The 14,975-nt window shown below is 45.8% G+C and overlaps 1 protein-coding gene across 6 annotated transcripts in view; it reads right to left on the bottom strand.

Annotated features, from left to right (window-relative positions):
• The window catches only part of DGKG (diacylglycerol kinase gamma), a 212,200-nt gene that overhangs the window by 65,596 nt on the left and 131,629 nt on the right, over positions 1-14,975 (bottom strand). The window contains exon 22 of one of the 6 annotated variants that reach the window (XM_089332084.1): positions 13,006-14,145. The exons of the other annotated variants lie outside the window; for them this stretch is intronic. Within the exon in view, the coding sequence (XP_089188210.1) occupies positions 14,115-14,145 (31 nt within the window). The 3' untranslated portion in view covers positions 13,006-14,114. Of the gene's footprint in view, positions 1-13,005; positions 14,146-14,975 lie in introns of those variants that run through there. 6 annotated transcript variants of the gene reach the window in all.

Genomic DNA, 14,975 nt, shown 5'->3' on the forward strand with positions numbered 1-14,975 from the left:
AGGATTGTGAAGGCTAGGGATGCCATGCTTAGGTGTTCGGGCTTATCTTAAAATCTATAGGACAAAATGAACTATCCTTAATTGAGGTTGAGGATGGAGGTGGTGGCCACAATGACTTGATAGGATTTGTGTTTGTTAAAGATCATTCTGGGCCGGCGCCGCGGCTCACTAGGCTAATTCTCTGCCTGTGGCGCCGGCACACCGGGTTCTAGTCCCGGTCGGGGCACCGGATTCTGTCCCGGTTGCCCCTCTTCCAGGCCAGCTCTCTGCTATGGCCAGGGAGTGCAGTGGAGGATGGCCCAAGTACTTGGGCCCTGCACCCCATGGGAGACCAGGAGAAGCACCTGGCTCCTGCCATCGGATCAGCATGGTGTGCCGGCCGCAGCGGCTATTGGAGGGTGAACCAACAGCAAAGGAAGACCTTTCTCTCTGTCTCTCTCTCTCACTGTCCACTCTGCCTGTCAAAAAAAAAAAAAAAAAAAAAAAATCAGATCATTCTGATCATTCTGTTCTGGGAGGGAGAGTAGACTGGAAGGGAAGGTATGTAGAAGGGAAGGGAAGGTATGTAGGAATCCAGGAGAGAGTTGCTAGGGCCTGAACAAAGGTAGTGCCAGGAGTGCTGGGGAGAAAGGTGAGAAAGGGTATTCATAGACTAGAATTGAGGTAGGACTGACAGGAGTGAGACTCCCAAGGTTCTATCTTAGATAGCGTGATAGATGGCAGATGTGGTTTCTTGAGAGAGGCAAACAGCTCTTCAGGGATTGTCCTCTTTGTAACTGAATGGTAGCACTTTCGTCTTTGGCCCATCCATTCATCCATCCAATCCCACATTGATTGTACCTTACTATGGGCCAGGTGTGGTACACAGTTCAGAGACACGTGATGAGTAATACTGGCAAAACCTCCGCCCTCACAGAGCCTACCTACTTTTAATACCTTCACTAAGACTCTAATATTTGACCTTTGACCCAGAGGAGACTGTTTCTAAATCTAAAAGCTTCCGTTTCCCTTCTTTTAACTCAAGCACTTTTTAGATAGAAGAGAATGCATGCTATTGCCTTGGCCTTATTTTGCATTCTGCTAAACACATCATACACACCATCTCTGTTCTTGTAGAAGAACCCTACCAGCTAGGTACTATAGCAACAAATAAGGAAATCCACAGATTGAAGTAAGTTCTCTTCCTCATCAGCACACCCACCACCATCACCACCTTTCCAAAGGCTTTCATAAAAGCCTACAGGCATGTAGTACCCTACCATTTGGCACAGGAGACATAGCCCTCACTCTCCCTGCGAACCCCAGGACCTAGGTGCCAATGCTACATGTTCCCCTTTGAAGATGTATCTCAGCTACTTTACTTCTAGCTTATGTTCTTGGAACCTTCATCTCTTCAGCTACAAAATGGGAATATTATTCTCTATCTGACAAAGTCGTGTAGCTTGTGTGACAAAGGCAAAGCACCAAGCAGGTGTTTAATGCATAGTAATTGCGCAATGGCTCTGCTTCCATGTTGCTAGGAGACACAATTACTGGAAGTCTCATTCCCCAGCCTCTGCAGCAGTAGGGGCAGGAGTAGTGTGGGGGTTGATCCCAGGCGGCAAAATTTTTTTTGAAGAAAATAAAACAATGTTTTAATGACGGCTTGAATGCTTTTTCTGCAACTCTCTTCCTGAGTTTTCTTTGGCCACCATTTCTTTCCTTCTTATAATCACCTTTCTGCTGTGGATGACTAATTGTTAACCAGTTACCCTGAGGCTAACTTCAGGTCTGAGAAACTCCTACATTCCTTATCCTGTCCTAGGCTACCCTGGTGAACCGATCTTCGAGTGGAGATCCTCATCTGGTCTCCAGGGGACCCTCAGCCATGTAGATAGTGCCACCATGGGCTGGGTTTTACTTCTGGATTTTCTAAAATTCCCCCTGGTTTATAAGAAAATAATAACACTGATTAAGAGTTAGCTGACTCTTTTCATTTGGAGTCAAATAAGACTAATTAAAGACACTCTTTTATGTATGTCAGCAATATGGGGCTGGAATCAGTCACCATCCTGACAGCGATGAACAGCCCGTTGTCAAGAAGGCCCACAAGTGAAACCAAGCTAGCTGCTGAGCATTTGTGATGGCAGAGGCAATGAACTTGGCCCCTGCACCACTCTGTGCTCCTGGGGGCCTTTTCTGAGAATCAAGGAAGTTTTAAAGGCAATAGACTTTTGAAGTCATCAAAACATGAAAACATTTCTGTGGGCTTAGAAGTCTACACAGAGAACACTCCAGTGATTTCTAGAAATAGAAGCCCTTGAAGTGAAGGTATTCCTCTTTGTGGTTTGGACTTTGATAATCAGGTTCCCCAAGTGGTTCATGAGTCACAGAGTTAGTTAGGCCTCTGTTTGTCAGCATTAAGTTGAAGGCCTGGTGGAACAGATGCTGCCTACAGGCTGGTGTTCTGAGCTGTGAGGCAGCTATGCTGGACCGGTAGACAAGGGCCTGCTTTCTAGCCCCGGTTCTCATGCACACTAGCACATAACCCACCGTCACCTCCCCTCCCTCCCCTCCATTCCCTCCCCTCCCCTCCCCTCCCACAGAGCCACTTGGTTCCTCCAGGCCCAGTTTCCTCATTTTACATATCTTACATGAAGGGCTTGGATTTCTATGGTCTCATCCAGTTCCCTACACAATTTGAGACCACTCAGTGTAGGACATGGTGGGAGGACCTGTGTGCCCCACCACTGCTGCTTCATAGGAGTATGGGCCTGAGTGTTCCAGAGCAGTCATTTTGGAAAAAGAATCTAGAAATCTACGTTTTTATGTAAAATCTCCAGATACCAGAGTTTTAAAAGAATATTGAACAATTATCCTTGGTATCCAAGGGGGATTTGCTCCAGGACCCTCCATCAATACCAAAATCCATGGGTGCTCAAGACTCTTGTACTCCTTTAAAATGGTGTTATGTTTGCATATAGCCTTTTTCCATCCTCTTATATACTTTAACTTGTATCTAGAGTATTTATAATACCTAATTCAATATAAAGGACATATAACCAGTTATTATACTATATTGTTTAAGGAATAATGACAAGAAAGAGTCTGTAAATGTTTAGAGCCACATATGGAGAAGGCAACTGTATAGTCAAAACCCACACATCTGAAACAACTATACCTAGCCAACAGACCATTTATGTGCACTAATTATGTATTTTCAAAAGGTTCATCTTAATAATAACAACAAATCATCTCGTTTAATGCCCTCTTTCAGGCTACTGGTGGTGGTGTTGCCACCGCTACTGCAGACAACAGATGAGCATCACATTGTTAAGGTAAAGAATGATGTGGTGCAACCAAGCAGGTGTAATAAAAACACAGATGGGGCAAATGCAGCTACAGCTGTAATTATAATTAAAATAATGAATGTTGGTAATAATGTTGAGAATACTTTACTTGTTAAAATTTATTATTATTTGAGTCCCAAATATCTTTGAAAATTTAGTAATTGCATTAACCAAAGTTTACATTAAGCATTAAAAAAAAAAAAGGAGCCAAGGCAGGTGAAATTAGCTCTGATTGTCAAGTCCTGTAGGGGCCCATGACTCACTTCACAGGTGCTACGGAGGCCATCTGTGTCACCAACACACCCAGCTGCCTTGGCCCATTGAAGAGCTTGTCACCACATCTAATCCCTTCTGCATTCTGTCCCCTGTTCTCACTGCACATTGGAATGGGCACTTGGTGACCCTCAGGCACAGAGCTGTGGATGGAATAATCTTTTCCAAGAGGCAGCAGTGGCCCCCTTTGGTTCAAGGGAAAGTGAACACCCAGCAATCTGGAAGGAGGCTTTATAAATAGCTGTTTTTGTACTCTGAATGTGACTCTTGTGCCTGCTGTTCCTGCCAACAGATTTGTGTTGGCTCAGTGTATTTCAGTCTCAAGGGCCAAGGTATTCCCTGGCTTGTTTCCATACTTGGGACAAGACGGGTGTTCATAGCACTCAGAAAAGTCTAGGGGAGAGAGTGACAGGAGGACTGGAGACCGGCTACCAGGAGAGAGTGCATAAAAACATGAGGCACAAGAGAGAGGACTCAAGGAATAAGAAGGGACTCAAAGGGACAGAAAGGCAGATAAGGGAGAGAGAAACTTGCTTAGGATATGTTTTCCTGTATTAGATAAAGCTGGAATCCTCCACATAACCCATGAAGACACTGCCTAGGCAATTTTCACGAGTGAAAAACTACCTGTGAAATCACAGATGACAGATGGCACTTAAGGGGTCTTCAGGCTTTAGGGATTCCTAGTCAGGAGATCATAGCTTCCAAAGTATAAATGAGGGCCATGAGATATTGTCAATATTTCCTAGTGCAGAACAGTATTTGCACATTTATTCCCAATAAAGACTGCATAGGCTGCATAGTGGGTTACTTTTTAAATGTAGAGTGGAATTCAATCAATTAATATTTGTTACTGCTTAGTAACTAGAGACACTGATGGAATGGCAAATGGATGTTGAAAAATAAAACCAGAGAGAAAAAATATTACTTAGAACAGCCTTTGGCTGACGAAAGTCTTATTCAATACCACACCCACGGTGGAGGTGGGGTGGGAATGAATGCATACAGCAGTCTGCACTCGATGGCAAAAGGGAGTGTGCAGAGCTACTACTGCCTACCACGTCCGGGTGGATGGTGGCTGTCTTCTAAGCCACGCAGCCTTCACATGGTACGTTACTAGGAGACTGAGATCAGTTCTCGGTGACGCAGCTGGGAAGTTCAGAGCTGGAATGCAAGCCCCAGCTAAAGATTTCCAGGCACATCCTTTACTGTTTCATTCCTCCGGCTCCCACTGCTGACACAGAGGCATCTGAGACAGAGAAATCTCCAAAGTCACCAGAGCACCCGGCATGTGTGAGAGCTGGCTCTGCTTACATCTACTGCGTGGGCTGTGTGCACGGCCCTGCTCTGGGTGGCTGGGATCTCATGACACTCCTCGTCCTCCTTGTCAGAAAGTCAGTGGTCTGGTGGCAGGTGTTTGGGGTAGCAGTGAAACTGATGCTGGGACACCCACATCCCGTATCAGAGTACCTAGGTTCAAGACCAGGCTCTTCTTCTGATTCCAGTTTCCTGCTAATGTGCACCCTGGGAGGGAGTAGGTGATGGCTTAGGCATTTGAGTCCTGCTTTAGCCTGGCCTGGCCCTAGCTGTTGTATGCAGTTGGAGAGTGAATCAGTAGATGGAAGATCTCCATCTCTCTGGCTGTCTTTGCTCTTCAACAACAATGGAAATAAATAAAAAAAAATTTTTTTTAAAAAGAAAGTGGCTGGATTCCCCCTTAAATCTATGGTCTCTACTCTTGCCCCTCACTAACAAAGGGCACAATGCTTGAGCCTCATGTTTAGAGTGGCCTCTCCACCCCTTCAAGGGTAAATTTTGGCTCCAATCAGTCTGCTGCCTCTGAGCAGGGACCTTCTCTCCCATATAAGACACTGTGTCTATGGATGACAGATGCATTCTCCTCTGACTGGCTCTTCTGTGTGGCACCTGACAATATTCACTCCTTTGATGGGCTTTCCCGAGTTCTATCTGGCACCTGCCAATATTTGCTCCTAAGGGCAGGACACAAGCACGATGAAGCCTCCTGAAGGCTGACATGTGGCACACAGTGACACGTGTGTGCACAGGCCCCAGCAAGAAGGTTTCTCTGCAACTCATGAGTACCATGGCTCTATGTGCCCAGACGCCACCTCTCTGGCTGTGTCTGAGGTCTCAGAAGTCTGACTAGAACACCGTCACGGGGACGTGAATGCCACCACGTGCTCCTGGGGCAGCCCTCAGGAGAGACTGAAGGAGGCCGGGCTGGGCCCCATCTTGTTGGGGGTCCCCTTCCAGGGATCCTGAGTCTCAGGGTTTGTATCTTGTTAGTACCTGGCCTTGCTAGGAGACAAAAGTTCTCTTCCTCCACAAAAAGCACAAAAACAATCTCTCAGAGTTGGGGTGCTTCTGAGCAACCCCTTCCCCTCAGAACAATCTTTCCTGGAAAGAACCTCCTTCAGGCGATTTGGTTGTGGCTGAAGGGCAATAAAGTCCTTCCAAGCAGTTATCAGAGAGCAGAGCCATAGACTGGGACCACAGATCCCTGCCTGGAGGGAAAGGGGAATGGCAACCGGGCAGGAGTCTGCATCCCTAAGGTTCCCTAGTGAGGACTCCTCTGGCCTTCACTGAGCAAGGCTGAAATGAGGAACTGTCAATCAGGGGAAGCAGGCCCATCCCCTCCCTGACTGCAATTAGCAGGTGGACCCTAGAGGGAGGCAGCAGAGCTCTGCCCTTCCTCTCTAGCCCCTCCCCCCAACTAGACCCTGCCCCCAACTGTTGGGAAAAATCTTGACTTTCCACTTGCCCACCTCCCAATTCTTTACTGGGTGCCCAAACTGCACCAGCTGCCTCCCACACCCAGGGTGGCCCTCCTCTGGTGGGCACCACTGTGGCTAATTTGTAAATGTGTCTGAAATGGCGGTGCCTTGGCAAAGGCAAAGCCATGGAACCTGAGAGGGACAGCCTGCAGGAGCCTGCTCTCCCCCTCCCTCTCCCAGCCAGCCTCTCTGACCCCCAGGCAGTGTGTGATGTGTGACAGGTCCGGTTACACAGCACCTTGGGTAAGTCAGTCCTTTGTCACTCAGCTTATTGCCCCTTAGATGTGATGTTGGGGTTGGGCTGACCCACAAAAGCCGATTAACCTATCAGGTACTTGAAGTACAATGTGTGGTTTTGGAGACAGCTTGATGGGGCTGAAAGAATTCTGGTAAGAAGTCAGAAAGGCATGGGCCAGGCAGTACCTCACTCACTTACTTGCTGCTACGTGACCTCGGGAGAGGTATGTAGTCTCTGTGTCTTCATCTTTGAATTGGGATGATGTAACCTGCCTTACAAGGAGTCCTGGGAATATGGGGGAATGTATTTGGGTCAAATGCTATCCACTCAAATAGAGCTCCATTGCCACCTATAAAGCTGACTCTGTGGACTCAGGGATTCGGAGTTCCAACTTGAAATATGAGTAGTATATCTTCCTGCTGAATTGGGAATGAGGATCTTTGCTTTCCTCAACCTTCTGGAAGAGAAACAGGGGGGTCCTTCTATCCTCATGTCCCTGGCGACGACCCTGAAGTCCAGGCCGAAGTGTTTATGAGTGGCACTGGAGATGTCGGGGGGAAAGCGAGAAGCAGCAGAGGCAGGAAGGGCAGTTGAGGGCACACACGTAAGTCTGCATCCTATCTCTTTCTTTTGCTGTCATTAAACTCCACGATGGTCCAGTTACTTCCTCCTGTTTCCTGTGCCTCCCATGCCATCAACCTTCCAGACGCCTCCTTGTGTGAACTGAGTGCAGGCTAAGGAGTTCCCACCTGCTTCCCTTATCTTTCAAGTCATGGGATTGTTAGCAGGGCAAGTCCAAAACTTATGAGATGGGGCAGATGCCTGAGTAAATCCCCCCTTCCCTTTCCTAGTCCCTCTTCCTCTTGTGCCAGTTTAAAAAGTCTTAAACAGGAAAGCACCAGCCAGAGTCTCGCTCTGCTGAGCAGCCCGCAGTGAGCCCTGGCAGCAAACCCCTTCTATTTCATCCTTTTGAAAATCTCGTCCATATGCTCTCTCGACTTTGCTTCCACTCTGAAGTTTGCAACTTCCACTTGTGTGCACACCCGATACCCATATCAGCGACTGTGATGTATGTGAACTTGTCACCCCTGCCTAGTCTAGGGTTGCAGTTGTGTGTTCTACCCCGCCTCCTCTCTGTCTGCGTCTCTAAGGCTGTGCTTGCCTCCCCCCGCGCACGTGACTCATTCAGTTTGCCCCTCACGGTGCAGCTGGCAAACGTGTCCCAGCCAAAGGTGTGGCCCGATGTTCCTTCCTGCCAGTTCCTGGGGAGAACTGCTTGGCAGCCACCTCTGCCATGTCTCTTATTTCCAGCTCACACCTGCTGCCCTTCCATGGGCTGTGATTTTAGTTTCCTTTGAACATTCTAATTTATCCCCCTTAGATCGCATTTAAAACTCTCCTGTTTGGTTTTCAAGTCTCTGGCCAAAACCTATTCCTCTTAGTTTATGTGACAAGCTCCCAGTTCCTTGCCAGGGGCCTCTCATTCCAACATCAAAATCCATGCTCCAGAAGAGCAGTTGTTCCAAGACCAGCTATGGAGCTGCTGTGTCCTCATAGTTGCCCATTTCTTCTAAGATACCTAATGTTCTTTTTGAATGGTCTTAGGAGGTTAGAATCTATATGGGTGTACATTATAAAGTTTGCAGAAGAAAAAGGTAAATGCCAAAAAATCTTTGTTCATGCAGAGTTTGTCCATAATACACATTTTCCACAAACTTTCTGAAGACCTCTCATAATAAAGTCTCTACCTTTATCTTACAGAAAAGAAATATAATTAATTGGGAATTTCCCAAGTTGTTGTTGTTGTTTATCAATTGAGGCTCCCTCTGACCCTGTCTTCCTGTGAATTTCCTCTTAAAATCTGGCAGAATTCACTTTAGCACATGCTGGAAGAAGAGAGTTTGGGTAAAGCCTCATGCTTTTAGCTTTTTCCCAACATGGATTTCCTTCTTCTGTCTATGTTATATTTATTAATCTGATTCAGACTTTGCTTTATGTTCTCTGTGGCCATCTGGGTCCCTTTTCTTTCTGGATCACTTCTTTCATGACCCTTTACCAATGCAAATAAACTCCTCCTCAAGCCCATTCATTCTGCCCTTGGCTAGGAAACCAGTTTAGATTTACAGCATCAACAATTTGTGACCAATTTCAAGCAAGAAAAATAATTTCCCCGTCACGTCCTTAAAGTTAGATTTCCTGGACATCAGTGTGACCACTTGGAAGTCCAAGAATCATATGGGGCCTGGGAATGTGTTTATTTGGCTTGTACAGTGATTTTTAAAATTGGAAAATTTACATACACACTTGGAGCCCAACTTCTCTTGAGAAATCAGATCTATTAATATTAGGTTGCTTTTCAACCTGGAAAAATTGGCTGGATCTGAGTGCTGGATGAATCCCTGCACCCAGGGCACATGCTTTCCAGTTTGCTGGAGTCTCCACCCCTCCCTAAAGCCTCACATCCATCCACTTTTCTCATTTTCATGAACTGGCTGGTCTCGGCAGGCATTTGATTTTATGACCCTTCATAGAAATCTTTGTAGTTTCTTCCTGGAAGCCACTTTAAAAATATCTCCCCCACTTCCTTGCCAAACTGATTCTTCCCATCTGCACTAATGGTACCTTTGGACACAAATCCTAACATATGTGTGATTTCAAGGGCAAAAGCTGAAGCTGTTAGTATGTGCAAAGATCATATTTACAGAAATAAAATATCATCCAAATCCACCACTTCTGGGAAACAAATGCTTTTGGTTGCTCTGTAGGAGGTACAACCTGGTTGGTATATCAACTATTCCATAAGAATGGTGCACTGAGCAATGAACTTGTCTTTCAACTCCTGGAAAAGTACCTTACACTCATGTTTGCAATTCCCCTGAATTTTTCAATTTATGCAAATGAAGATTATTATAAATTTTACTGTTAAGATATCAAGTTTTTATTATTAAGAGACAAATTGTCTAGTTAGTAGACTATCCAGCCCTTCAAATCTCTTCTTCTTTTCTAACTTATTAGCTCACTGTTGACCATTTCATTATTCTTTAGTACACCTACTACCGGATGGGTGAAAGAAAAGATTAAACCATGAACCAAGCAAACAGCTCAAGTTCGAGGCCATCTTCTTTTGCTAACTTCACCCCAGCCTTGTGCAAATCTGCAGAAACCCAGATGGAGAGTGGTCGCCATCTAAGTTTAGGGATGAAGTGGAACAGAAGAGGCAGGGGAGAATCTAACTAATTAGTATGCTGTGCTGACACTGCCAGTGAGATTTTCACTGAGATGAACTGTGAGATTTTCCCAGTCTGAGTCCTGGGGAGGCCTTTCCCACCACCTCTTAGCCTGTGGTAACCGAAAGCTGGAGATTCAGACACACTTTCAGCTCATGGAGTTCAAAGGCAAGGTAGGGTCCTTGTCTTGATTGGCACTTTGGAATGCTCTCCAAAATGGCCCACTTTCAAGATTAAAGAGACTATTCAACAGAATAGAAAACGTCTTGTTACTAGACAGTGAGGAATTCCAATCTGAGTGTAGGTTCAATAAACATGAATATTCAGAGATTACGTAAGTCCCTGGTGCTTTGGTAATTTGAGGGTGCTAAGTACATTCTTGGAATAAGGAGAGCTCCTCTTTCATTGAAGAGCATTAGAAGATTGGGAAATGCTTTCTTAGTAAAACATGAAGTGGCAAACCCCTTGCACATGCATACCAAAATTTAAACACTCCACCAATCTTCAAAGAGAGATCTCCATCTTCAAAGTAGAGATTTGATGACCCTCCTCCTATAGGTGTTTATGGAGGGGATACTTATACTGGGACGGGGTTTGAAATCCAAAGCCCTCACCAAACTAAGGCTCTTTGTCATGATCACAGATGAGAAACACCACACCATGCATGTAAGTTAGAGATCCTACAATGGCCTCCATATCAACTGCATGTTCTCCTAAAAAATTCCCGTAGTGGGGGCCGGTGCTGTGGCATGCTGGGTAAAGCTGGTACCTGCAGAACTGGCATCTGATATGGGTGCCAGTTCGAGTCCCAGGTGCCCCACTTCTGATCCAGCTCCCTGCTAATGCACCTGGGAGAGCAGTGGAAGATGGCTCAAGTGCTTGGGCCCCTGTACCTATGTGGGAGACCCAGAAGAAGCTACTGGTTCCTGGTTTCAGAATGGCCCAGCTCCAGCCATTGTGGCCATTTGGGGAGTGAACAGCGGATGGAAGATCTCTCTTGCTGTCTCTCCCTCTCCTTTGTAACTCTGCCTTTCAAGTAAAATAAACAAATCTTAAAAAAATTTCTGAAGTGATCAACAGCATCATTTCAAGTCCATCTAGTTGCCTACGCCAATTCTCACAAGCAATTGTGATATAGTTGTAATTTCCATTTTGCACACCAGAACATTAAGATTCAGAGAAGTGAGTAATTTCCCAACAGCACTCAGTAAACAAGAGGTAGTGAGGGGGGTGAAACTCAGCTCTTCTGATGCTGAACACACGAAACTCAGGCACTGGTGTTTACATTTCAGAGTTACATAGCCTGGTGGATAACAGAGTTGGAAAACCACTTATCCAACGATTCTCGAGAGATAGTTTACTTATTTCATTCAAGAGTTACTGCATTTCTTGATAAGTTTAGTGAAAGACTGCTTTCAAAATTTCCTTTGGTCCAAACAGTAAGTGAAATAAAACTTTAGGAAATATTGATTTAGAAGATGAATTAAAAGGAATAACTTGAATATTTCTTGAGACCATCTATTACCCTTCACCTTGCTGTCCAATTTCTTCTTCATAAAATGGTTGTAATTATGAATAGTTTTTGAAATGTCAGGATGAATATGCTAATCATATCAGCTCTAAATATAAAGATGGACTCCAGGGTATCCCAAAATAAGGACAATGGTTCCCCTGAGTTCTAATTAGTGAAGTACAATAGAAGACAAAGTCTCACATTCTTTTCTCAGGATCTTAGCACAAATACAAACAAACAACATGCCCAACCAAGTTGAAGATCATCTAAGTTGACTTCTGCATGAGATAATCTGAAATTGTGGTGGCGAAGAAAAGAGAATGACACACAGATTTCTTCTTCAATGTGAATTTCCACTTCCACAACCAGATAGCATGCTTTGAAGCTCAGGGTTTATAAGAAAGCCCTGTGGTTGGTTTCCGTAGTTCCTCCAGCCATGAAATGTCCTAACTCCCCTGGGTACCTCAGGGTGGCCATAACAAATGACCTTCATCTGTCTACTGATGCGCCTATCTCTTCTTTATGTTTCCTCCTGGAAGCTATCTCTTTCTTTTTCTTTCTGGGTCTCTTCCTGACCCAATATCCTGTGACATTTCAGCAAGGCTCTGTATGTAAGGGTTCCAGTATTTCTAGGAGCCCTGAAATAATTTGAAAGGTAAGTCCTTCCTTCCTTGATCCATTCAAAATATAGTTGCTGAATGAGTAGCCCCATTGTCCACTCATCCACCTATAGGAGAAAGTGCACATGCCTGTATAGATCACCAAGATCTTGCTGTAGCTGCCTCCCACCTGCCCCCTACTACGTCCCATCTGGGCCTGGAGCCTCCAGCCATTCTTCTCATATTCTGTATCCTCCCATCCTCCTTCCTTTTCCAGGCCACTTCCCTCCTCTTAGCATGCTCCGGTTCCCTCTCTCACTGGTAAATTCCTATTTCTCACCCAAGCTCTCCCTCAAATGTTTCCTTTGGAAATCTAATTTCACTTCCTTAAAGAGGTGCTCAACACCCTCAATCTTCAGGGTCCCTCATTAAAACAAAGCTCATCACATTATATTGAAATGCTTTCTTTTGCGAGGCCTTGAAGAGTTCTCTGTGGGGACTGGCTGGTGTAGGTCGAATTGTGTCTCCCCTACCACCTCCACCTCCACTAGAAGACATGCTGGAGTCCTAACGCTCTCTACCTGCGAATGAGGGCTTATTTGGAAATATGGTCTTTGCAGATGTAATAGAGTTAAGATGAAGTTATGCTGGGTTGGGATGGGTCCAATCCAATGACAGGTGTCCCAATGAGGAGAGGGACATCTGGACAGAGACACGAGACACACAGGGAAAATGCCAGGTGATTATGGAATCAAAATTGGAGTGACAGATGACCTACAAGTCAGAGAATGCCAAGGAGAGCCAGCAACCACTACAAGTATGGGGGGCAGCATGGAATGGATCCTCCCTTGGAGCTAGGGGAGAAGTGATGCTGCCACCAGCCCTGGGAGCTAATAAATGTGAGAATAATTCCTGTTGTTTTCAGCCACCCAGACACAGCCATTTCTTATGGCCACCCAGGGACACTGATCAAGTCAGTGATAACATCTGCATGTGCTCATCTTCCCAGAGAGGCCCTTGGGCTCCCGGAAAGAAGGGGCTGTGGTGATTAATCTCTCCTCTCAGCCCTGCTCAACACGCTGTGGCTGGAGGAAAGCACAGGCCCAGCAACCCCCCTTTCTGGCTTTAGTTCAGTGGACCCCAAAGAGATCTTAGACCCTTCTTGGAGTGAGCAAGCTGATGAATGAGCAGGAGGGAGAGCAGCGGAGCTGCCCAGCAGAGAATTGCAGAGGACAAATCAACATGGGAGGCAACGTGACAAAAGCCTTCTGGACTGAGTTCCAGAGAAGGTGGGGTGCAGAAGTGGAGGTCAGGCCCAGAGCTGGCTGTGGAGGGAGTGCTGAGAACAGTGAGGCTGCATGTGAAAGAGTGATGTGACCAGGCCACAGGAGATGTCACCGTGGGTCCAGGACCTATGGGCACTGGGGCAGGTGCATAGGTAGGTAGGAAGGTTGGAGCAAGACAGAGAAGGCTGCACTGGGGCCTGAGGAGCAGGACTTCATAAAAGGTCTTGATGCAAAGCAAGGGAGCTTACATCCCGGGAACTGGGGCATGGGTTGTGGTGGTGGGTACCTGTGCGGCAGCAGGATGATGAAAACATTGGCTCCAGCTGGGCTGGGGCCCTGAGGGCAAAGCATGAGGGTGGCTACGGAAAACCTGAAGCAGAGGATGTTTTGGGGACGAACTGGGGACTGAGGCAGAAAGGAGGGAAGAGGCTTCAAGGGGACAACCTGGTCAGTTGGGGGGTGGGAGACACAGCATGTCCATCTGGTGGGGGTCCTGGTACATGCACGAGTAGACCCTAGGCTCAGAGAAGAGGCGGGGTTTGTCATCCCAGCAAATGAAACTGTGTCTGGAAACCTTAGCAAGAGACGCCACAGCTTCTCCCAGTGACACATTTCAGCCTTTGCTGCCACTGGAGTGCTCCTCTCCCCGGAAACAGCTCTCACTTTTGAAGCACATCCCCCACTCTCATTCGGTCTTGAGTGGAGAAGGGAAAGGGTGTGGCCACTACTTCCTGTTTTGAGTCCTTCACACTGGAGGCCCATTTCCAGTACTCTGTTTCTCTCCAGGAACAATGGCTTTGGTTTATTCAGTTTCCTCATGGACTCATGTCTGTGGCGTCTGTTTGATCTCTTTCTTAGGTGCTTCTTTGGTCATAGCAAAGCACACTGGGAACACAGAGGGGAGGGAAGTATATTGGATAAGTGGAGGTTTAGGAGACAGAGGTTTAAATAGCAGCTCCCACAATGACTGATTGTGTGGTCTTGAATAAGTTAAAGATCACTCTGGGCCTCAGTTTTCTGAAGTGTAAAATGGATTGGTAAGATTTATCTTCTACTTGGAGAGTTGGTACCAACTAAAAATCCTGTACATGAGAGTCTTGAAAACTCTTAATATATGATGGCTATTATTAGTATGGGTTGGAGCAGGACTGATTACATTAGGAATGCTACCTTTCCAAATGCTTTAACATCATCATAGTCATTCAAGCTTCAAAATCTGTACTGCTACGAATTTCAGATGGCAACACTGCTATCTCTGATAGTCAAATAAAGCACAAATTGGTCCTGTTGAGATACAGCAAAAATACATGAAAGACTAGGACCTGTGCTGGGAAAATACAATCTTTTTTATTCCCTCCACAAAAGTACAGCTTTATAACATATCAGAGTTATTTAAATTGCCTAGGGAACTGAGTAATGATATCTTTGTTTTCCTATTGACTGAACAAAATCATGGAGACGTTTTAATTGGAAAAGACTAATAAAACTGCCACTGCAGATAAACCCACTTGAATCCTCTCCTTTCTATCATCTTGCTTTCATAGCTTATAAATGCTTCTGTGTTAGTGATGTTTGGAACCAGTGTATACAGTGTGATCGCAAGTAAATCAAATTGTGCAATGAAAGTACTGAAGGAAAGTAAAATGCTGACGCCGTTTATTTCTTGGGGAAGGCGGTGTGACATGATGTGTTGTTCTATAATGAGCCTGAATGAC

This window comes from Oryctolagus cuniculus, chromosome 4 (assembly GCF_051225735.1).
Source record: "Oryctolagus cuniculus isolate XC-2025 breed Fujian yellow rabbit chromosome 4, ASM5122573v1, whole genome shotgun sequence".
Lineage (NCBI taxonomy): Eukaryota > Metazoa > Chordata > Mammalia > Lagomorpha > Leporidae > Oryctolagus > Oryctolagus cuniculus.